Source organism: Platalea leucorodia (genome assembly GCF_965183815.1).
Source record: "Platalea leucorodia genome assembly, chromosome: 8".
NCBI lineage: Eukaryota > Metazoa > Chordata > Aves > Pelecaniformes > Threskiornithidae > Platalea > Platalea leucorodia.
The window spans coordinates 25,898,403-25,923,397 of record NC_138830.1 but is presented as its reverse complement, the minus strand read 5'-3'; the positions used below and the strand labels follow the sequence as shown (position 1 = coordinate 25,923,397).

Here is a 24,995-nt window from a genome sequence, read left to right as displayed (position 1 = left end):
CGCCAATGGCGGGGGCGGGCGGGGTCACGTGCTGCGGGGGAGGGCAGCACCCGGGGGCTTCCGTGCACGTGACGGCGGCTTCCGCCCCCTCGGCTAGGTGCGCGCATCCCCTCCCCCGCGGAAGTGACGTCAGCGGCCGGGTCGGTGCGCAGTTGTTCGGTGCGGCCGGGCGCGGAGCAGCCGGAGTCGCCCGGCGGCCACTGCCCCCCCCCCCACCCCGCTCCGCGCAGGCAGCGCCCGCCCCGCCCCGCTCCGCCCGCCGCCCCGCCCCGCCGCCGCCTCCCGCACCCGCGTACGTACGGCCGCACGCACGCACAGGCGCACACACGCAGCGAGACAGCCAGCGACGGCCGGGCCGCCACCACGAAGCGCCGCAGCCCGGTGAGTGCGAGGCGGCCAGGCCCGCCGCGGGTGGCGCCGGCTTCCGGAGCCGCTCCTTCCTCCCCGCCGCGCCGCCCCGGGCCCGTTATGTAAGGGAGCCCGGGCCCGGCGCCGCGGCCTGCGCCGCCGGCCTCTCGGGCGGGCCGCGCCGCTTGGCGGCTCCCCCTCGGCCGTCTGGGCGACCCCTTCTCCGGCGGCGGGGCCGCGGCGGCGGCGCCGTCATCGCGGGTCCCGGCGCAGGGCCGGGCCCCAGCCCCGCCGCTGTGGGGCGGGCGGCGGTGCGGGTGATGCCGGGCAGAGCGCTGCGGCCCGGCGGGCAGCTGCGCGCCGCTCTCCGCCAGGCGGGGCAGCGGGTAACCTTCAGCGTCGCTCGGAGGGCTCTCGTAACAGGTGTCCGAAGCGGCCCTTCACCGGCGGCAGGTGATGGGCTCGCTGAGGAGGCAGCCGGCTACCAGCCGCCTCGCGGCACCGGCGTAGGCAGGGCCCGCGGCCGCCCCGGGTCTCGTCCCTCTCTGCTTGCTGTCGCTGCCGGGAGCTCAGGTTACCTTTGTGGAGCAGGTTGGTTTTGAATGCATGGGGCGGCTTTAGTGCTGGTTTATTGGTGTGGGCTGAAGATTGTCCAGTTGATAACTAAATAAAAATTCAGTGTAGCGTCATGAGGGGATCAGTCGGTTGGATTTTCAAATAAATAGTATCAGTAACCTTCAACTGCATGCGGAAGGCTGTGTGTGGCTTGCATGTTGCGTCTGCCCTGGTACCTTTATATCTGTGAGCTGGAGAAAGGAATAAAATTTTAGTCGTCTGTAGCTTCTAGGAGGAGTTGTGAGACAAAAAGAAAAAAGGCTTGGTGCAGCCCGTGCTTTTGGTGCTTTTCTAGAACATTGAGAACCAAACCGTAAACACCGGCCAAATGGTGAAATCTGTGCTCTGAGAAATGCTAAAAGTTAGGCTTTAAGTGAGGGGTGGTATACAGCTCTCAGCATGAGAAGAGCTGGATTTAGTTTGTTCTTAAATTTCAAGTAGTAGTGTACATGTTGCCTAATTTGACTAGACTTTCTGTCTACTCTAATGTGATTTTATTGTAAGATGCATAATTGTTAGTGTCCGAAAACTTCCTTGCTCCTCTAACGCACACTTCCCAACCTGTACTTTGTGTGGTAGTAATTATGCACTTTAACTTTCAGGTTAAAAATAGGAGGAATTAAGAGGATTTTGGAGAGTCTATCTCGATTTGGAACTTGTGACAGTTTCCTCTTATTTCAAAAAGCAACGTGGAATAAACTGAAAATTAACTTCATGAAAAAATGCTTTGTAGGATGAAAATTCACCAAGAAGCAGAGCTTCAGGATTTAACCAAAAATTGTGAATATGATTCCTTCATGCAGTGAAGTTCTTCCAATTTGACACCCCCCCCCTCCCATTTCTCATAGTTGATTAACTTCCTCTAAATTTGGTAATAGACAGGCTTCTAAGATTCTTACCGTGAGGAACTGACAGTTTTGCTGCACTACTCCACTTCTTTGAAATAAGAATATACATGATCTCAAAGTTATGCAGGAGATGCAAGGAATGGAGCTGACAACTTTTACCCCTTTGTGCAGTAACAACAACAGAAATTGTAGGCTTCAAGAAATGCTGGGCCATTTGTTTAATCTTTCCATAGGTAATGGGGTTTTTGAAGAAAAAAGGTTTTGGTAATGTTTTGGGGTTTTTGAGGAACAGAACAATGCCATTAATGTACAAATGAAGGTTGTTCACGAGCAGGATCTTAGTATTAAATTTTTGGTATGGGTTTTCTTTTTGTGTATAACATGTAGAAATAATTCTGTTGAGTCTTTAATATATAATTATATTGTCTCTGTACTGACACTGGGTACAAGTAGTATTGATGTTAATGTGTGTGTATCTCAAATCTGTTATTCAACAAAAAAAAAGGTAACAACAAACTACTAGTAGAATGAGCTTACAGGGAGAATTGTATTCATTAGAAAGGATTAGAAAGTCTAAACTGCTCTATTTGTTTGTAGTCTTAAAAAAAAAAATTGCATGCACACAAAACATCGAAGGGTGATTGCAGGTGTCTCATTCTTTTATGACAAGAACATCTTGTAACTTGAGCAGGGGAGGAAGACTTGCATGTGAATGATGTTTCCAGCTTTGTATTTTACTTTCTGTGTGAACTTCAGGCAAAGTTGTTACTTGTCCTTTTCTAGGCTATGGTTCTACCATATCAACTTCACTATCCAGTCCTGCTCCCTTCCTTGCATTGGAATGGGTGCTGTCTTAGCCATTTGGTGACGTGTCTCAGCTCTCTCAAGGTGGTAGGAATAAAACATAGCAACCCAACATAGCCCAAAAAACTCCAGGAAACCCCAGAATTCTGCCAACCGACTTAGCTGGTGTAACTTACTGAGGGGTTAGAGTGCCAGTGCTGGGAGTTGGATTGCTTGCCAGAAGCATGGCAGTTCTGTGCAAGCATTGATTTCAGCTGGCTTCGATCATGGACTACCAGAAGCCCATGCCCTGTTTTGAACAGGGGTAGCACTTGCTTCCTGGTAAAATTCAGCGACCTTTTTTGAGGTCTTAGATGATTGGAAGAAATGAAGCATGCGCTACCTGCAAATACCAGTGTTGTGCGGGAAGCATTGTTTTAGACTTTTCAAAGTCTTCAAGGCCTGCTGATACAAGCCCCCTTTTTTTAAAAGTAATTGTGACAAAAGTTCCTGTTACTTGGCCTAGGATTTGCATCAAAGGGCCTATTTGGTGGCTGAAGTTTTAACAGAATGTAATACAACTGAGACTTTAATCATTGTCAGTTATTTGAAGAGCAGAAGTGTCCTGAACTATTTTCTTTGTTACTTAGCAGTGGAAATGACTTCTTTTACGTTACAAACTACCAGACTTTTAGGAATTGCATTTTACTTCTATTAAGCTTTGACTGGAAATCAAATGGGTAAAATGTAGAACATTACTAAGATGGCAATTAACTTTGTTGGGGAATTGTATGTAAGCGGAAACTAGGTCCTTTGTACGGTTGCATAGCAAACAGCATTCTAAAAGTATTCCAGGATGGATAGATGTTAAACACTATAATGACTTAGTGTGGGTCTGCTTAAGTTCCAAGAATGAAAGCATTAGTGGACCACAATAGCGTGCTTTAGGCAGGATACTTAGTTAAGAGAGATTCTTCCCCAACTCTTGTGATAGAATTGTCATAAAATGAGCAAAAATGACATTCAGGAGATCTTGTTCCGATAGTGTGTCTGTACAACACTGAAAATAAACAGTAAGGAAATATATCTGTTACAAAGGAGTGTGCAGTTTGTTTTACAGTATTTGCATTGATCTTTGGTTTTTTGCATGTTTCTCTGTAAAATTATTTTTAAAAGCACAATTTCCTAGAAATGTGCTCATTCTGAGTGTAGCAGGAAAGGCTACATGCAAAAGCGTATCTAATTCAGAGTGCTGGAGCTTCAGCATTAACAGTCGTCGGCCTTTGTGCTCAGCTTCCTGAAATGTGGATTTAAGAGGAGGATGGTTGTCCTGGTATCTGTCCCAAGATGAAATTTAACAGGGTTGATCAAAACTGAGTTTGATTGATTGACTTTGGCAAGAATGAAAGGTGAAGCATTAGTGCTTCCCAAGCATGCTTGCATAGTCTTTAATTGGAGGATCTTTAATGAGTATGATTACCTTCATTTCAGCTGAAAGAATTAGTTGACTGTAATTTATATACAGTTGGCTCTGTGCAATTTATATACAGATGATGCACAGTAGACACTTATTTGCATATACATTAACATGAGAATGCTTTGGAGGGGATGCCAACAGAAAGGTTGAAAGCCATGATTCTTTGGGTTCACTTTATACTAGTTTCCCTAGCGTTTGATGTGGACTTTAAGCGTTACAGGGAAGTGGACTGCAATCTTCCATATTTCAATGTAACAGATGCCCTTCCAAGTAAAATTATGGTAAAGACCGGGATGATTGCAACCACTGGGTAATACTATATAATTATACTTACACATGTTAGGTCCTTCAGAGAAGACCTGAAAATAATTATTTTTAATTAGAAGTGATCTGAAGTTTTGTCTGCATTACAAAAACTGTAAGCACTGTTTGTAGGCTGGTGGATCTCTACTTGTATTTCAGTGGCGAAAGCTAGAGTGTGAAAGCAGAAGTGGTGAAAGTACATACCTGTTCAACCAAAGTTGAATTAACGTGTGTGTGTGTGTGTGTACACATGAATTTCGAAGTATGGATGCATTTGAAGTGGAAGTTGACATTGTTTCCAGTAAGAGGCAGCTTGCAGCCTCCCAGTGCCATAGTTTTTTTTTCCTCCTTACTTAAGTGAATTCCTTTCTCTTAATCTGCGCTTCCTCTGAGATCAAGTCTGATGGATTGCCTGACCTTTTCTGTTCATTTTCTGTACCTTTTCAGCTTTGTCTGGCTTCTGGTTAAGTCATCCCTCAGAATGTACATCCTTGTGTTTTTCTGCAGTCATTGGCTTCTAAGAAGACTTCTAATAGTTGGGAGGTTTTTTTATATTTTACCCAAATATTTACAGAATGCTCTTGCTGGTTTTCCAGTCCTCTCTCTTTCTTCTCATTGCCATTCAGAATGGTGAGAGGGTTACAGGGTCTTCTTTCCTCCTAATTGCTGTGGAGACTGCAAGGAGGAGCAGCGTATTTGTAGGGATACGGGGGTGTGGGAGGATCCTGTTTATATTTGGGTGGAAGGGTATATCCACATCCCTTAAGACTTTCACCCCACAACTCGGAAATGCTGAGACTGAAGTGAAGCTTGAACCTCTTACGGGTTTTGTAAGTTCAGAGACAAAATGTGACAAAATCAACATTGAAAGAGGAGCAGAGATGCAAATGAGAAGGAAATGCAGGGAAATATTAAGGGAACAGGCTGAAAGTTTTCAACTAAATGAGAGTCCTTATTTAGAAAGGAGGATACACAGAAGAAAGTATGAGAAAAGAGAACAGTCTTGCTACAGTGAAATATTAGTCCAGCAAAATACGCCTCTTGCTTATGGTGCAGCAGAGTTAATGCTATCAAAACTCCACAGGGCTGCAGTGGAAAATAATGCTTTATGCTTGAAGACGACTAGTTTGCTGTAGAACATTTCCAGAGAGATTTGTGTCAAACTGCTTTTTGATGTTGGTCAGGTGATTAAAACATGCTGCTCTGGGGAACTTTCTTCATACTAAGCAATGTAAATGGCAGGTTGTTTGTTCATTCTTAATGGATTCTGTTGTCTTGATGTGTAATCAAGTATGAAAGTGGAAAAAATGAAAGCAATTCTATTTAAGTTAGTATTATTGCTAAGGGGGGGGGGGGGGAAGTCCAAGAAACTGGTGAATCTTGTAATTCTCTTACAGCAAGTTTGAGTGTTTTGTGAAACCTGATGATAAACTTTCTGACAGCATTTACTTTCTGATTTCCTAATTTTGCACAAATGTTTTTTTTTTTTTTGCTTCTGTTGTGTAGTAGGTGTTGCTGAAACTCTTGACACAGAGATGTTTTTAATGTTCCTTTAAAAGCAAACTACTTATGCTTTATACAGTCACTTAACATAGGTTTATCAGAGCAGCTATACTGACAAACTGAGATTCCTGCCATAATGTGCTCTGTAACTAAAGTAGTGCATGCATAATAGTGACTCTTTCTTGCTTCGTAAACTTTATTTACAAAATTCTGTTAAACTGTGTTAAACAGCTTAGCACACTGTTCGTTTAAGTAAGACAACATCTCAAGATGTAGAAGAGGAAGTGACTCAAGTATCAGATATTGACAGTTAATAAGAAAATCTGGTTTCATAGTGTGCCCTCCTGTCTTGCCATCGGAGGCTATTTGTAGTGAAAAGCAGGCACTTGCAGGAAGAGAAGTGGTAAATCTTTAAATATATGCAGAAAATCAGATGATTGAAGATATTAGGGTTAAAATGCGTGTTTTTTTTCCGAAAATATTAGAAAACTAGTTGCAAAAGGTACTCTTGTAAGAGGCACGCGGTGGGCTTGCTTGTGAGCTGTGCTGCAGTGATTTATATTCCTAGAAGTACATAGGTGTACTAGAAAAATTTGAGAGGCATCTTCAATGCAATTGCATTTTCCTTGGTTTATGTACAAGATCCTTTTTAAAATGGGAGATTTGGTTTTATTCCTGCCTGTGATTGTAGGTGCCTTTTTGATGTGTGAATACACAATTCAGAAATGACTGGACCCAACTGTCAGCTTGTCATAGGCTCTGAAGAAGTTAGCAGCAAGTAAATAAATAAATAAATGTGAGCTAGCTGTCTAATACAGGAAGTCTTTTGCCACTTACTTCTGTAATACTTGGGCTGTTGATGGTGGGTGAATTTAGTGCTGGTAGAGGACTGGAATCCCAGTCTTGAAATGCCAGTAGTAATAGACCACAGGTATTTGCATCCCTTGGCTAGTTGCTTCAAGAAAGAAATAGGAAGAAACTAAGATTGATAGATGGTAGATAGATAAGTGATTGATAGATGACATGGGGAGAGAAGTCCAATGCATGTGAACTCCTGCAGTAGGTTATGGATTTGCGTGCCATGGGGGAGCTCTTAGGGATGGAAACATTTTGAAAGCATGCTCCACAATAGGGAATGTTTCATTCCTGAGACATTCTCTAGCCGAATGAGGGTTGAGATGCTTTGAAACTTACTTCTGCAGTGACTCTCTCTTGCTTGTAGCTATAGTTGGAACATTGATGAGTAGTGGAATTGCTCCTTTTTCCTCTGCTACTTTTTGTTCCGACATGCTTTCCCCCATTTCCAGTTCCATTTTAGTTGCTGAGATTTCAAGCTTTTCCTATACTTGAGTAAATACTTTTTTCTTTTTTGTTTTTTTTTGTCCTGATTCAGTTACTGAAATCATGAATCCTGTGTATAGCCCTGGATCTTCTGGGGTTCCCTATGCAAATGCCAAAGGAATTGGTTATCCAGGTAAGTAACTGTGTTTTAATGAGTTTCAGTTACACTGATGTTTGTCATCAAGAAGAAATAGTCACTTATTAATGGCTTCATGTATTGTAATCTGTTTTGGGATTTGGGTGGGGTTTTTTAAATTTAAAAAGTGACATTTCAAAAGTGATGTTAGTCTTCTGTTGTATTTCTAATGTCAGTATCTCTTCCAAAGTAGCTTATTTTAGGAGCTCTAATAATTACACCCTGCAAGAAGAGGAGTCAGTCTATTTCTGCTGCTAGTTGGCTGGCGCTGTTAACCTTTCTATCCTCTAATTCTTGTTCGTGGTATCTGTTTTATGAATGCCTGAAGCATAGCATCGAAGGCGGGACCAAGAAATGTTTTTAAAACATAAATTAAATGCATTTCTTGCTTTCTCTGCTTCAAGTTTCTCACCAGGGTTTTTTCCCCCCCTCATCTCCTAACATGTGTGAGCAGGCTTCATTTCCGATGTCCCCGTAGTTCAGAACTTGGATAAGGCAATAATTAGATTTGGACAGAACTTTCCAGGAAAGCTGAAGAGAAGGGCAGTGTGCCTCTGTGAGGCATTTCAAGCAGTATGTCTTGATGCGGTCTTTTTTCCCCGATATCTGCGGGGTAAGGGAATTATTCCATCCTGGGAGAGGCTGGAGGGTCTTTCAGCTCAGATTTTATGTATCGTAACCAATTAAACTTCTGAAGCTTTTATAGGGAGGCTGTTCTCTGATTTAGTTGGTGTCTGTGCTGGGAGCTAGAAATCATTCTGCGCTGTTACTGTTTATATCCTTTGTAGCTGTATTATATTTTCCTACTGGTATTTACAGTTTTAAAATTTGTTTTTCAGCTTAGGTAGTGTACTGGAGTTCCTGTTTTCCTGTTCCATTTTTCTCTGTTCCTTCTTCTAAATACTGGTGCATAAATGAATTTTCTTTGCTGTTGACTTAATCATCTCAAAAACCTTTTAATTTCTATTTTTGCTTTTCAGGTACTTCTAATTTTTTCCTCAAACTAGTGTACCTTTCTTGATTTCTATTATTCTAGTATTTATAAGGGGAAAACACAAACTGTGTTGCAGTGTTTTTAAGTCTTATTGAGTGACTGAAATGGTGCAGTAATAAATTGTAAAGCTGATGCTGTGTAACCATAAGTCCTGCAGGATGGTTTTATTCTCTGTAACTGTCTTGGTTATATGGACTACAGTAACTTTATAATAAGGCAAGAGCAGTGGTTTACTAATTAATATCAGTAACAGTACAATTGTTTCTGTATTCATAATAGATTGCTTTTTCAAGGCTTTCTTTTGCTTTAGGTAAAAGTTATTATGAATTATTTAAATATAACTTTGGATTTTTATCTCTGTTCATTTTCTAAACGCAGATTTGGATTAACCAGGGTTTCATTTGTACTTAGAACCATTTACACATTGCATTGAAGTGCCTGTTTATACTAATCTAAGTGGTACCTTAATTTACTTAGGAAGATATACTATTATAGATTCATAAATAGTAATTTAAATAACATTACAACTTCTAATCTTTTATTCCACTGTTATACATATTAGACTACATATTGAATTATGTAAGTACTGTGCATTTGCCAGTCTTCACTTGGTTGTAAATTAGTATAACTAAAATATATGCAATTGAAGTAGAATTGTTATAGAAGTGCCTTAAATGTTATGCTACAAGTTGATCACTCAAAATTCTTCCTTACAGCAGTCAGTCAGTTTACACAACTGTGACCCTTAAATTCAGCTTAGTCAGTAAGTTCCACAGTGTTACACTGTTGCAGATAGTTTGCTGAGCTGCCTGGTTCAGGCTTGAAGATCGTGGGATAAACACAAAACACATTCTCTAAAATGAAAAGTAGACTTGCATTGTAGGATTTTTTTTTTTTTAAATTGTTGCAAGACTCTCCCTTCTTTGCCTCTCCTAATTTAAAAGCTACAGATTCTCCATTCAGAATCATTGAATTTACATGGGTTGCATGGTAATAGAAAGTAACGAACGTATTGCTAGGTGGAATGTATTATTTAAAGGCACTGTGTTTCTAAAGCTGTTGCATATTTAATAGCTGTTTATATTATACTACACCTATTTGAAGTTGTTGTATGGGTTTACAGTAGCAAGGAATCACTATCCAAATGTTCTCACATGGATGAAAGTTCTGTGTAGAAATTAACTGCTGCTTGTTGTACTTACATTTTTCACAAACAACTTGTGTCTTGAGCTGCTCGGAGTGCTCTGCTGTGGAGCTAAACCTGTGAAGAAAGAATAGAGGACTGAAAATGTATACAACATAAGTAATGTTACAGATGGGTAGTCAGTTTGAGTAATGAGTAAAGCCGTACTAAAGCTTTTCACTAGCAGCTTGTGAATTTGAAATCTTAAGAGCTATTTACACTCCAAAAAGTTGTTATGAATTGGATATGTTATTTTTACTTTTGATTTTTCAGCCTAATGCTTTTCTTAGTCTTATCCATGCTGACCACCTAATAGTAGTGCCAAGTGTATGTCACTTGATATGTTTACAGGGTGCTTAACAAAACTAGGTTAGCATATATAGTCCTGAGCTAAGGAATTTTTATTGTTAGGAGTAATTGCTAAGGACTCTGGGATTTATAGCAAAATAAAAGCCCTTCAAATTTGAATAGCAGTTTAAAACTAGCAGCTTTAAGCCTGACAGTGAATATGCAAATAGTAATTGCCTTTTATCTGGAGAAGGTGAAATCTTTATATGTTGATAACAAAATGTGCTAGTAACTGTCTTTCTAAATATAGACCTTACACAGTTTTACAGTTTGCAATAATGTAAATAAGTTCCTGGAAAAATTAATAGCTGTGATTAATTCAGCAACTTCACTTACCGCAATCTAAACAAACTTTGTTTCTTTTGAGTAACTGTAGCTTTTGCTAATGCTGTTTTTTGCCTTATGTTGGAGGCCATATTGCCTCCATATTGCCATATATTGCGATGTTAGTTCAGCCATAATGGTTCTTGTATGCTGGTGTAGAAGTGTTTACCTATCATTTTGCTGATACCTCAGTGAATCGCTTGTTACTGTTAATTGTCATAGTACACGCCTGAAACTGGTGAGCTTGTTTGATACCTGAGTGTAATAACATTGTGTCAAATGCAACAAGCATTGGACTACCTAATGGTTTGTACTCTCTACTTGTGATATCTCTGATCTGGAGAGTCAGAGTTACTCAGGTCTTAAAACTCAGTGGGGGGGTGGGGAGGGTTGGATAGTTGCACAAAACTCTGTTCTCCAACTAACTTAAGAGTTACTTGGCCAACTTTGAGATTTGCTGAAACAGGGATGTAAGGGAGAATGGCACTTGTGACTCCTTAGCTGTTCCCTTCATCTAGCATTCAGCTTCATGTGGCTTGGGAGAAGAGTCCAGTGTTTTAGTTGGAGGTGTGATTGAAAGCCATCTATTAGCTCATCTCAATTAAAAGATGTACAGCAAGAATCTTTGAGGGTAAAGTCTAGTTAAGACTGTACAGTCAGTCTAGAAAATAACTTTGACATATTCTTTCTTCTAGCTGGCTTCCCAATGGGCTATGCAGCAGCTGCTCCTGCCTATTCCCCTAATATGTATCCTGGAGCAAATCCTACTTTCCAAACAGGTATGTGTAATAGGTATGTCAAAGCAGTAACCTAAAGTTTGGAACTTGTTAGAACCAAGAAAGGAAAAGCTGTAGGGGCTTACAATAACACTTACACTGTGGGATAAGTTTTACATTACTTTGAATATGACTCATAAGGAATCATCTTATAAATTAAAATGAGTATAATCTTTTCTTAAGTCATACTGCTTTCACCTTCAGAGAAGGGAAGAGCTGAGTTTTTAGCTGTTGTTTCTGTATTTCAGGCTGATACTTGAGGGTTGCATCGTGTTTCCTTTCACTGCTTCCTTCTTGATTCTGCTTGCTTTGTATCTTACTGGTTGTTTCCAGATTCCTGTTCTTTATTCTGTCTGTTGTCTCCGAAATTGTTCTCTTTCATCCTTTTCTTAAACAATATCTCTTTCCAAGTTCAGCTTGCTGCCTTTTTTCTGCCCTTAAAATTGTCTTTCATGAACTAATTGTCTAGAAAGCCTGGTTGTTGGGTAGAACTGTTTTGTGCATAGTGGATGTTGGGGGAGGATTTAGGTAACTACACTTGCATGCTTGTCATTTAAGAGAAAGGGAAAGTGATGCGACTAGGAGAAGGGAGATGGAAAAACAGACACAAGAGAAACCAAAGCGTTCACCTAAGTTGCTTTTATGTAGTTCTGTTTTTACTAAGAGAAGATGATTTTTGAAGTGCTAATGCTTGAAACAAAACAGAAGCTGATAGCATTTGATTTCCACTTAAACCAGGAACATACATCTGATGGAACAGCATTCTCCCTGTGGTTATATTGCATACTAAGGAATTCCTTGCATTGCTTTGTTAATGTAGATCTGGGCCATCTTCAGGAGCTCTTTCACTTGCATGTATTATGCCAGTTTTTCAGAGAGACACATGGCACATAACCAAATTTGTCCCTGAATGTCCTTGTGTAACTTATGGGGATAGGAAAGGATGCTGCTTGCAATTGGGAAGTTATGTTGTGGAAGCCTGCTTGCAATATCGAAGTTCAATTTTTGTAATGTCTGGCATTTCATTAACTACCAGGAGACTCTTAAAAGGGTGTGGCAGCAATTACTGAGGCAAAAGAAAGTAATCTAAAAGGTTTCCTTGCAGAACCTGTTAGAAGTGTGTAGCTGTGTAGCTTTCCTTGGAACTGTGGAGTATTCTAGTTGGTACAGTCTGTGTCTCTGTTCAGTTTGCTGCTTAGAGGCATAGCAAGTGCAGAATTGATTTTGGCTTGTCTTTGTTCTTGAATTGAAGGTAGGGAAACAGATGGATATTTTAAGTTCCAGTAATGGGGTGGGGGGCTGGGGAAATAACCCAACCAAAAACCACAAAAAAAACCAAAAACAGACAAAAAAAACCCCGCTATCCTTTGGATAGAGTATTGCCTCTGTGCAAGTGTCATATCTAGGGGTACCAGCTTGCATTTGCATTGGACTGCTTAAGAACTTTTTTGAGAGTAATGTTCAAGGGAGAGCAGTTCCCATCAGGGGTATAACTTAGCATGGGAATCAAAATGCTATATGGGCTTTTGTTATAGGCTTGTATTACTAATAGGCTGTTCAATTTCATGGTTGAGATTACCTTAGTGCTGTGTCTCTTCTGCCTTCTGTGCTCCATTGTATATATCATCAGGATTCCTGCAGCTGTGCTGAGGAGTAGCTGTAATTTTTATCCTAGGATCGGATAACTGAAAGGTAGTTCCAGTCTTATTACAGGTTGCAGTTTGCAAATCCTGCTGCAGGAAGATGAAGATAAGCTGCATGTCATCAGTTTACCACATCACGAGACTAATGTTTTTATCCATGGTTTTGGGTTTTTTTTCTCCATATCAGTTATGTTGTAATAGAAGGTTACGGTTTCTGGGGAAGACTCTTGACTTGTTAGACTTAATCGTGTTTTAAGATTAGTTTGCATTGATTAATCTTGGAATATATCTCATAGAATCATAGAATGTCCTGAATTGGAAGGGACCCACAAGGATCATCGAGTCCAACTCCTGTCCCTGCATAGGACAACCCCAAAATTCACACCATATGTCCAAGGACATTGTCCAAGTGGTTCTTGAGTAGTGTCAGGCTTGACGCCGTGACTACCTCCCCGGGGAGCCTGTTCCAGTGCTCCACCACCCTCTGCGTGAAAAGCCTTTTCCTAATGTTCAACCTAAACCTCCCTGGCATATCTTCCTGCCGTTCCCTCGGGTTCTATCATTGGTCACCAGCGAGAAAAGATCAGCGTCTGCCCCTCCTCTTCCCCTTGTGAGGAAGCTGTAGACTGCAATGAGGTCGCTATGTAACAGATCTCATGCTATATAACAAAGTTAGAGTAAGAATTTTTTCACTTTTATGTGAAAAAGGAATGAAGATGTACAGAAGTCATATACTGTCTTCAAATGTCCTTAATGTTTTTTAAAGCTAGTACTATTAAAGTATTGCTGTTAAATAGAAAATAAGCTTTTATTTCAGAAATAGCTTTAATTTTTAGTTACTCTTAAGCAATGAACTAAAAATGTCTACATCTTCTAATTCAGGCAGATAACAACTTGAAGTACTTTGTCCTAACAGCTGGATTATATTTTTTTTTAACTTTTCTGATGTAACTGCTTGTTTGTAGAATCAAAGCTTTTGTGAATTCACATCACACAGCAGTATTTGAATGTGCTGTGCCACTGCTGTTCAGAAAGGGTACCTTTTTATGGGTATCTTTCTTAAATTTCTGTGTTTTTGAATAACTGTGGTTTACTTTTAAGGTCCTTGCTTCCTGTAGGGAGAAAAAAAATTAAATGAGAAGGCAGAATAACTCTTGTACAGATGTATCACTTTGCAAGAATGAAAGTTAAATTGCCTGTGCAGCTGTATCAGTGGGGTTTTAGAATGGCAGTGGGCTTGACTGGAGACATAGTTGTAGTTTGGTAGTGATGCTTTGTGTTCAGCATTTTGTAGCCGAGTTTTTCAACACAAATAGCTCCCCATACTAGAAATAGAAGTTACTTTCTCAGTATGCTCTATTCTTCAAATACTTAGGATCTCTAAAAACAAGAGTTCAGCATAAGTGCTGTGGTAGCTGTCTTTAGTGTCTCTAAAGGTGAAAAATTCTATTGAAAAAAGAAAAAGAAGAAAAACATAGTAAACCTATTTCTTCATTAACATAGCAATTTTCAGTTTGAAAGGTGGGATGAAATTGGAAGGAAACTCAGACTTCTGCAAAAAATGAAGGTCATCTGTCATCATGCTGTCTGCACAAACTGATTTTTCACAACACAGATGCCAGTGTTCTCTCTGCTATATGGCTTCGGATCTGTTCTTTGTATTGAAGTTAGCATTTAAAGTCAACCTAATATCCGTTCTGAAAGTCTTAATTTTTTCCTATAATTGCCAAGTATTTTTTCTTCCTTGTGTTGCCCTAGTACTAGTTTGTACAATTTCAACTAAATAGAAATCGTATTTGTGGATGTTTCGTCTCTTAGTGTGGTGGACCTGTGTGAGACCCAAGATTTTTTCAGCATAGCACAGGCTAGGGCTTTGATGCTTTCTCCAGAATAGGTCATGCCTGTTGTTTACTACCCTAAATGTCATTACTGGTGGATGCTGCTGCTGAGGTATTTGTATTCCCACTCTGGCCATTAAGCCATAGCATAATCTTGGCAGTGTAGCATGCAGCAGCAACAGTGCTTTTCATAGATCTCCTCCATGCCTTATCAAGCCATTGTTCTCTTATTCCGAGACCTTGTCTGATGAAGGCTGGAGAAATTACGGAAGAACTGTCTTTAGGCAGGGTCTGAGCCAGCACGTGCTACTTATCCCTGTAAAAGCTGAACAGTTCCCACCGTTTACAAGGCAGGCTGATTTTGGGGACCTTGTAGTAGGAATGCAAAATTCTTTCTGATGGCATCTGAAGTCTTATTGTAATGTATAAAAATAATTCTTAAGTGATGATTAAAGGTATGTCTACGTATGTAATACACAAAAAGGAGATTTAAAGATATTAAAGTGCCTTTGAAGTCCAATTTGCAGTTGCAATGAACTCTACAGTGTTTGTGTTTTAAAGGTGTGGCCTTTCATGTTTATTTTAGTCAGTTCAGAAAATGCCAGAAAACAAATATGAATAAATGTAAGTTGAAGTGGAGGTTGCAGATTGCATCTCTGTGTTCTCTGAAAATCCATCTTGAGCTCTTTACGTGATTCCTACTTTTGAAATTAAGTTATTGTTGCGCTGTATCATTGTCTACAGAAAGTAACTGCAGGTTAGTTAACTGTTGCTATGTTTTGCCAGTACAATTTGGGGTGCCTTGAGAACTGGGCTGATGCTAACATGTACCAAATCCTACTATATAGGAATGCTGCCTAATATGCCAAATCCAAGTGTTTAATGATACTACTACAAAAATCCAAATCCACTTTTTTATCCCATATCCATAGATTTGAAAAGCAAATTGTGCAAAAACACAGTTAACTTTTCATGCTTAGTTGACACAGTCAAGTATTATTTCCAGACTGTTACCAGTATTATGTAAATGATAGAACTTGTGCTTGAATATTCAGGGTAGCCTACTAAGTACTCACATGAAGATTAAGGAATTTGGAAATTAAGAAAATTGTTACCTCTGACTCTAGAAAGCAGTGTACTGACACTTGTTTTTCATGCTTTTAATGCAGATTTACCTTTGTTTCAGGTTATACGCCAGGCACCCCATATAAAGTATCTTGTTCACCCACTAGTGGTGCAGTGCCACCGTATTCTTCCTCACCGAATCCCTATCAGACTGCTGTGTACCCAGTTCGAAGTGCCTATCCACAGCAGAATCCATATGCACAGGTAAATGAACAAAACCAAAAAACAGTTTGGATACTATTTTGTTTACCTTGTAATATCTGCTTGAACTCTTAACTTACATCACATGTACTTCTTGATGGATGGAGAGAATTTTAAAAATTCTTAATACAGTGCTTTACAGAGCGTGTGTGTGTGCACTTTTACATTCTCTCTCACGTGACAGTTACTCTGCACTTACTGATAATGTGTTCAGTCTTTGAAGAGACACTAGATTCAGTAGTTTTAAAAATGCGTGCTAGATGCTGTAACTGCCATATTCTGACTTCATTTTGTCAAAAATTGTCATAAACTTGCATTAATTCTTTTTTGTAGGAAGCCTCTGTTGTGATTCAGGGAGTTAACAAGTATCATACTAGGCAAACTTGAAAACTATTAGAAGGGATAGAATTAAGACACTTCAGTAAACATGATATTTTGGGGAAAAGTTGGCCCTCTTTTTGCAGAGGAAACTTGCCTGGCATATATGCAGTAGTTAAAGGGAATTATTAAGCACTTAACAAGGTTTATCCAATCTGCTTAGTGTATTTGGATTTGTCAAAAACCCTTGGTTCTTTAACTAAAAACAGCTGAATAAAAAGTTGTGAAAGAAGGAGAGAAGGTCTGTTATGGATTAATGTATGAAAAGATATGAAACAAAGGGAATGAATGACGACTGAGCCCTTATTGCTGAAAGTGCGGTCAGCATTGGAGTTCGACAAAGGTCCCCGCTTTTCAATGTTATCCTAAATGCCTTAAAAAGGGGCTAAATGTTAAAGTCTGCTAGTGAAACGCAACTGGAATAGTTGAAGTGAATGTTTTGGCATCTGCTCTGTAAATAGACTGCATCTTTAGAATAATGGTTCTGTTTTATGATAATGCTCATGAAAAAAGACATCATTTATCTTCCCTAACAGATACACTATAATTACTTAATTTACTTTTTTCTCTAACAGCAAGGCACTTACTACACACAGCCTTTATATGCAGCACCACCCCACGTAATCCACCACACCACAGTCGTGCAGCCTAATGGCATGCCAGCAACTATGTATCCTGCTCCAATTCCGCCACCAAGAGGAAATGGTGTGACTATGGGGATGGTGGCTGGGACTACTATGGCAATGTCAGCAGGTATGTGAGCTTACAACCCTTAGGTTTTCTTGATGAAGCTCCCCTTTCAGGTTGAGACAGAACACAGCTGCATTACAAAAATGTGATGCCGGATGTGTACTTGGCAGAATCATAAAACTGTTTTGATTAGAAGGGACTTCTGTAGGTCATCTAGTCCAGCGTCTTCAAAGTGAGTCCAGCTAGATCAGGTTGTATACTTATTCAGTGATATTTTGATCATCGCTAAGGATGGAGATATCACATCCTCTTTTCAGATATTAGTAATATGGTAAAATAGTTCTTCTTTATATCTGTATGAAATTTCACTTACTCTTGCATCCTTTGCTTCTCAACAGTGTCAGGAGTCTGACTCCCTCTTCTCAATACATTTCTCTATGCCTAGCTGAAAACAGCAACCTCTTAAGGCTGAGGAAAATGCAGTGTTCTCAGCCAAACCCTCATCGCTGGCCTTCTTTGTGTGTTGAGATATAACATTTTATGTGTTTGCACTACCTGCAGGTCTTCTGTGTCATAGGGAATGGTTAGGGATGTCTGCTTCGTAATGCCACGCTCTTTTAGTGGTAGTGTATTGGAGAAAACCCTGTTTAACCAATATCTAGACTCATCTGTGAGCGTTTACAGGGCGGGGGGGGTGTCATGCTATGTTACTCAGTGGGTGTTAACTCATGAAGAAATGTCCACATTTACTCAAGGGACGCTCAATTCAGTAATCTAAAGAATGAGAGCCATGAGCTTGTTTTCAGATTCTGGTTTTTATCTTGTCAAACTTATCATTTAATTTGAGGAATACCAGAACTGGAGAAGCTATGTGTCACAAGCTGAGCTAACGTTGGAGTTTCGTATGTGGGCAAGCTTATCCCAGGTGTTTGTTACTGTTTCTACTAAGTGCTGTAGAGTAAGACTGTTAAGACCCTGCTGTCTGAGCCTGTTTGTTTCTGAAGCCCCTTAGTCTGTAAAAACCTATCTGGAATAATGCAAACAAGAACTAATTTATTCTGATTTATCAGTCAAGTTATCTCTACCATAAAATATTCTTATGGCATGTAAAGCCTGCTGTGGGAAAGTTTTGCAGTGAATAATGCTTATGTTGCAGGGTTTCTGCTAGAGCTATTTTTGAGTAATGAGTAACTGTGTGCATTGGACTAAACATCAAAATGATCCTCTTGCATAAATGTTTGAAGGAAAATTGGGGCTGGAGTGCAAAATGATAATGGTAATTTTAAATTGGAAGATGAACGAGCTGTAATGGCTTTTAAAATTAACTTTTTTTTCCTTGGTCGTTTTTTTTTTTTTTTCTTCTCTGTACTAGTATTTGTGCTTACTGAAAAAAATGTTCTCTTCATCCTAGGTACTTTGTTGACAACTCATTCCCCAACGCCAGTAGCCCCTCATCCAGTTACTATGCCCACATATCGGGCTCCAGGAACACCAACCTATAGTTATGTGCCCCCACAGTGGTGATCATCCTGGCAGTCAGTGTAAGTTACCGGTTTAGACTGAAAGCAGTTAATCTTTCTTATAAATGACAGCATTGCAGGTTCTTTTGCGGAGATTTTTCAGAAGGTAAGCAGTCTGGGGTACTTCTACAGTATTCTGATGGAGTAAGAATACACAAAAATTATTGCTGATGTAATAGCTGTTCCCTGCAAAGGAGAGAAGCCTAGTGGGACTTCTTCAGGGGTCTGTATCTTCAGAAATCATGAAATATTTTCATGGTTCCTGACTGTTGAGTATGAAAGAATGAGCCTCAGGTTTGCCTTACTGAAATACATCTTGGACTAAATGTATTTAATATTTTTGATTCATTGGTAATTGTTGAATTCAGCAGTACTGTGATTCATGAATGAAGAAATGTGTGTAACTTTTTGTAGTTTTATTTTTGATTGGCTAAATATGTAGGCAAGGTGAGTGTTTTTGCCTTGCTCTGAAGGTGAATATTTCTGACAAGCTGCTGAAACAAATACACAACCTTGAGTTAATTTCATATATTCACTCTGTTTCAGTTAAATCTCAGTTCATACTTCTTGCAGTCAGCATGGAAAGATGGTTTCTGGTATGGACCAAAATTTAGATCGTGGGTTTCAAGAAAAAGAGTTTAATTTTGAAATCTGCTATAAGGTGGGATGGGTTTTGGGGGTGTAATGTGTGTCAAACTGACACAAAGCCTAATGTTTTTGGGATCCTCACTTCTGCTTCTTATGTTTTTTAGCATACATTGAGAACAGCTTCATTTGAAATAAGGACTTATCAAACCAACTGAACTAGAAATTTTCACTTTTAGTCCATTTAGTTTATGGCAAAGTTAACTTTGTTTTAACTTTCTTTGGATTTCTGTTTCAGCAGTTAGGAGTCCAGAGTTGTGTTATTACAGGTGACTGTATTCCCTTTGAGTTAGTAACGCAGTAGCCATTTGTCATTTTGCTGTGATGCTACGTGTCGGTCCGCAGATCTGAAATGTTTCACATATTATATTTCATCCAAGAATGTCCTATTACATGAGTATAAAAAGTGAGAGTTTTGCTGTGACTAAACTCATGACTGCTGATAATTAAATTTAGCATAAAATACCTTTTTAATATTGCACCTTCTACTTAAGACAAAACTACTAGTCATGACAGAAGGCTGGAATGGACATGACAGGAGAAAATCAATGTAGTGAATTCTTAACCTAGAAGCCTATAGATTTCGGTTGACTGGATAAGGGCTAAGGTAGCATTATATAATACTTAACATCTGTTATGTGTGCATATATATATGTGGTGCATGCGATATTAGAATGTTCTGCCACACTCAAATAGTATTTCACATAATTGAGAACATTTCCTACCTTTTTTCCCCCTCTTAACGTAGGTTTGAAGATGGGAGATATGCAATCAAGAAATTGAGGTTTAAAAGTTGGTGCTGAAGCCCTCATGCCTCCAACCAGGACTTTTCTTCTGAATGCTTTCAACACTTGGCTAAACACTACTAATTCCTGATCACTGAAGATTTTCCAGTGCTGCATATCTTACATCTTGGAACTCCAGCAGTTAGTCTTAAAGCAAATCCTGTTTTGTGGACTGTCTTGCAATTTTTTAGCTAATGATAATGATAAAAAGGGAGTATAAATTTATTCTGATCCATATCTAGTTGAATGCATGTTAAAACACAAAAACAAAGCTTGCTCAATCTACCTGCAGTGACTGATGCAAAAACCATCATATGCAAATCCAAAGGAACCGAGAAGTATTTTACAACTTGTATCACTAATGCACTGTTGTAATGTATGCAGGGTCTTAAAAGGTAGAATCATGAAAGTGAGTTTCTTTCTAGAATACCATAATATACATTAGATAAGTGCTTCAGCCTTTTTCAGGTTGATGAAGTTGCCAGTTTAAAAGGGGCATATTTTTATTTAAGCGATGTATTCTTTTCAAATTCAACTACTAAATTGGAGTGACTGGAAAATGAGTCAGACAAGCTGTAGAAATCCCGCACACGATTAGTTTACTTCATACCTTTTCATTTTCATTATACAGATTCAGTGTTATACAGATGTTCTTAAGGATCAGAATGAAATAACAAAGGTAATGCTGTGTGTGCCAGTAAATAAAGCAGACTTCCTTGAGGCAAAACTGGCTGTTAGGAATAGTAGGAGGTGACATCACCTGCATGACGAATTGCATGTCCTGGGGAGATATATATCCAGTACTATCTTTAATATAATGCAAGATGTGTCAAAGTGAGACTGCCACACAGACTGATAGCAAAACACTTTCTTTTAGTTCTCAGTTCAGGAAATCCGTGCTGTTTTTCCGAAAGAATGTTGTAGTCAGTTGAAAATGTATGTGCAGTTGATCCAGCTTGCTTTCCTGAAACTTAAGAAATGGTAGGACTTTCTACAGCAAACAGGAGGAGTTCAGCTGCATGTTATTCTGAGGAAAGCTTGTGTGCCTGATAAGTATGTTAAAGGGGAACAAATCATTTTAACAAAATTTCCTTATTAGCTACTTGCAGTATGGACTATGGATATGCTGTAGTAGGGCTGCCAGAATATAGAGGTTTCAAATAGCTGTTCTCTTTTCTCTTTTTTTTTTTTTCTTTTCCCCCCCTAAAAATATTTGTAATTGAAGTAGGAGCCATTTGTTGGTTACAGCATTTTGATGTGTTTCCTTGGTATTTTCTTTTTTACTTCCTAAATTGCACTTGGAATCACGCAAAATAAGACTGACTGCAGATTAGCATTTCATTGCAATGAGTCATTTCTGATATTCTTTCTTGCAACTTCATTTTTTAAAAAGTACCTCAAAGCAAATGCTGTGGGGATAAAGGGCTAGCCTTAGAACCCATTTGTATACCAAAATTGTTACCGGGGAGATTTTAAATTTTTAAATTTGAATATTGCACATAAAATCAAGGCTTTTCTTAAACCTGCTTGACTTATGATTCCAGAAAGCTGCAATTTTCTTTTTTTGATACGTTCTGCCTGCGATAAATTGTGCAGTAAATGGTTATAAAATGTTGTTCCCTTTTAAGCGTTTACACAGAGGTATATCAGGCTGTATTGTTCTTGTAGGTTAATTTCCATTCAGAAGTAAATTTTTTAAGTTGTATATGTAGTTACGCTTTGTTTTGGGGTGATCTGCTACTATACAGATTTGGCAGCTACTTCAGGGTAGCATCAGTGCTGCTTTAATGCTGCCATTCCAGTACTCTGCCCTAGTGGGAGGCTTACGTACCTTCATAACCCGTTGGTGGTTAGAGCCTTCAGTAACTTTATTTTTTACAGTAAGCACTGTCCATATTTTTTACTTCCTTTTTTTTTTTTTTGGTTGAATAAAGTTCAGGTTTATTTTGCATGAATCACTGTCAGTGGACGGCCCCCTTATTTCTAATGCCTTGAACATAACTGTGTTGTTGGAATAAGTACTTTAAACCTTACTCATGAGCACTTACTGCAGCTTAGGGATTTCCATATATTTTTATATGGAGCAGAAAATTACCCCAGACAAACTATTCGAATCTGTACTGCTTCGTTCAAGTCTGTTTAACAATTCCATTTGTGTAGTAGATTTGCAGCTTTGATTAGTCAGGTGTGCCAGAGAGTACAGTGAACATCAATACAGGCCATTTGTCCATTTTAGCTAGTAGAGAGTGACATTTTGTTGTCTTGGCATGATTTTAATAAAGAGCTGAGGTATGAAACAGTGCTATATTGGGGAGAAGCTATAAAGAACAAGCTCAAAGCTTTGCTGTCTCCTGTCTCATCACCCAATAAACTAAAGCTTTGGAAATCATAGGAGAGAACTTTCATGAATGCTGCAATAGATAAATAGTTAAGGAATGAATATAACTTCCTATATATTTGCTCTAACTTCAGATTCCTAAATGTCATCTTGGAAGTGGTCTCTGTATAATATTCTGTAACATTTAGGCAGTCTCACTTACTTGAGCACTTTTTTCTAAGTTGCATTATGGGATTCATCCACGAGGGGGAAACTGTACCTTTTTTAAAAGGTACTTACACCTTCCAGTTTTGATCGATTATAATCTGCTGGGAGGGTGGAGCGTGTCTCCAGTAGTTGATACGGAAAGTAACCAAAAGCACAGTGCAGGGGGACGGGGGGAATATGTGTATATATAACTATCTTAATGGTATTTTGTTGCAAATAGTAGAAAGCATGGATATAAAACTGCGGCGGGGGAAACTGTACATCATTAAATAGGCGTTTACACAGTGAGGGTCTTATGAAACATTCTCTCCTGCTTTTTATATAACATTCCCTATTTAGAATTCCTTTATAAATAAATACGCAGTATGTGTTTGCACTAGAGCTCCTCAGCAAATGAAAAGAGCTAGTGCAGTAGAGACATTTCAGATCAAGCTTCTCTTTAAAAAAAAAAAACAAAAAAACAAAAAAACAAAAACAAAAAAAACCAACAAAAAAAAAAAACAAACAAAAAACTTTTATGGCAGCTTTATATGATTAAAAAAAAAAGTACTACTTTAAACCTGGAACTGAAAATAACTGTTGCAGCAATAACAAAGAGAAGTCCAAGAAAGAATTTTTTTTTAATTCAAATTTCAGGTGTTGAGTTTAGATAAAGTATTTTTTAAAAACTGAGGTATTCCCTATGTCAGTAACAACTGATGCAAATGTCTTTTAAATGTAGCAGCAGCAAAAGAAAAATGGCTAATAATTGGCACCGAAACCGTGTAGCCCTAGTCAGTGGTGTGGTGGTTGTTAACAAAACACTAGGAAGGAAAGCAGAGAACCTACTACTAGATCTTGCTTATGCTTGTTATAACCATCTCCTGTTTGAAGTTTCTAGGAGACGTGCAGGAATGCTGTTCAAGAAAGCTTCTTTTTGAGTGTACTATGCAAGTTAAGTGCTTAGATGCAGTGGTAGATGAAAAAAATCCTTTATTTTAGTTGAAGTCCTTCCTTGTATTGCTTCATCCGCTGGAAAAAAAAAAACCACACACACACACCACCACCACCACCACCACCTGTAAGTACCACCATGTCTTAGTGTTGTCTGAGAATAGTTCATGGTACAGAGTTGTATACCAGGGTACTCAACATTGACTACTCTTCATGGAGCATTCTAGCTTCACTGCTCTTGGGTAGTAAGGCCACTTAAGGTATCTAAGCAAGAGATGGTCCGAATTGACTTGGAATCACTCCCCAGTGCTTAAGCACAGTGTTAATACACCATTCATTTGGGTTTAGAACATACTTTTGCTTGAATAGGTAAGCAGAGCAATCCGATACCACCACTTAACTCTAGGCTTAAACTCATACTAGAGAGTAGTAAACACCGTGTATGTGAAACCTCCCATCTTAGGAACATGAACAATAGTGATGCTTCAGCTGGAACTTGTGGGAAAGAGGACAGATGCTGTGGTTGTTGAAGGGTAATTTGCAGTTGCCCAGGATGTGGTTTGTGCAGTAGTTGGTAGGCAATAGGCGTGATCCGTGTCCAGCCTTCCCCAGCAGGTGTCACTGGCCGACCTCAGCATGCGCAGAGGGCCAAAAGCAATCCATTAATCCTCATGTTGAAGTGTTTGTGAACACCTGTTCAAAAGACACAAAGATTTAACCTCATTCAGATTTTTCTCATTAATAAGTGTCAGCTTTCTAATCCTGTATTTTATCAACTCTAAGCTTCCTGCAGAGACCCTCAGGTTTGACGAGGTAGAATGCCAATTAACAGGAACAACTGCAGCAAAGTTAGGGTAGTTTTGTGCATCAAGCCTCGCCAAGAATCAAGTTCATTCTGGGATCTCTAAAGTAGTGAGGACTCTTTCAGCAGGCTGTGTACACCTCTGGGGGGTTGTCAAGAGAAAATAAGGTGTGCTTTATAGATAGAAGAGAGGGAAGAGGAACAGTGCTTATCCGGGGACAAGGAAGCCTTTTCTTGTGTGGGTTAAATATAACACTGAAACATCCGAATTCCACAGGTAGTAAGGGTCCATTTGTGATTTAAAAAAATATTCTAAACAGTTTATGGGCTCTGAAGTTTCAACATCAAGAAAGTGAACATGACTTTTCTAAACTGTTGTGACTTTTGGGCACTTAGCAGGCAAACTGGGAAAGCTTTTTTAGCTGGCTGCTGTACAGACTTGTTTTAAGTAGAATGGATTTGTTAGTGGTTTTTTTTATTGTAATGCTATTATTGGCTGCCCTCATGTCTAAGATTTGAAAAAGTGAGTGCATGCAATGGAAGTACAAGAGGCCCCAGTAATAGTTCTCCATGTTTGTTATGAAATAGACACAGGTTTCCTTTTTATGACTTTTTTTAAAACTGTCTTACGAACAGTTGTATTGGTACTTTTTTTAAGTTTAGGTCAATGTTGTCTTCCAGAATAAGTTTTAAGGTATCACTCACTCCTGCATTGAACTATCGCATCAACACAAAGAGTGGAGATTCCATTCTGAGCCAGTTCAATTGTGAAAATTCATACTTTTTTATTTTTTATGCAATTCAATGAGTAGATGAGCTCAGATTTAAATTCTTAAAAGCACGTTTATTGTAACAAGAATTGTTATGTATTAATACTTCAGTTTTCAATAAAGATTGACTTGTGTTGCTTA

The 24,995-nt window shown here is 39.2% G+C and overlaps 1 protein-coding gene across 2 annotated transcripts; it reads left to right on the top strand.

Moving 5' to 3' along the window:
* The first annotated feature begins 225 nt into the window (after positions 1-225).
* Positions 226-24,995, top strand: FAM168B (family with sequence similarity 168 member B). Of its 2 annotated transcripts, none has more exons than XM_082320425.1 (7): positions 226-381; positions 7,271-7,351; positions 10,899-10,982; positions 15,647-15,789; positions 16,740-16,917; positions 18,266-18,395; positions 19,768-24,995. In XM_082320425.1, the coding sequence occupies exons 2-6, from the start codon at positions 7,282-7,284 to the stop codon at positions 18,376-18,378; spliced, it is 588 nt and encodes a 195-aa protein (XP_082176551.1). In that variant the 5' UTR covers positions 226-381; positions 7,271-7,281; the 3' UTR covers positions 18,379-18,395; positions 19,768-24,995. The 2 variants fall into 2 exon arrangements, with proteins under 2 accessions (XP_082176551.1, XP_082176550.1); XM_082320424.1 differs by lacking the exon at positions 226-381 and adding an exon at positions 750-939.

What these genes read in the sequence shown, in the direction of transcription:
- FAM168B (XM_082320425.1), top strand. Translation starts at nt 7,282, where the DNA reads ATGAATCCTGTGTATAGCCCTGGATCTTCTGGGGTTCCCTATGCAAAT. An exon ending in CAAAGGAATTGGTTATCCAG is followed by an intron (nt 7,352 to 10,898) that starts GTAAGTAACTGT and finishes TCTTTCTTCTAG; the next exon opens with CTGGCTTCCCAATGGGCTAT. An exon ending in AAATCCTACTTTCCAAACAG is followed by an intron (nt 10,983 to 15,646) that starts GTATGTGTAATA and finishes CCTTTGTTTCAG; the next exon opens with GTTATACGCCAGGCACCCCA.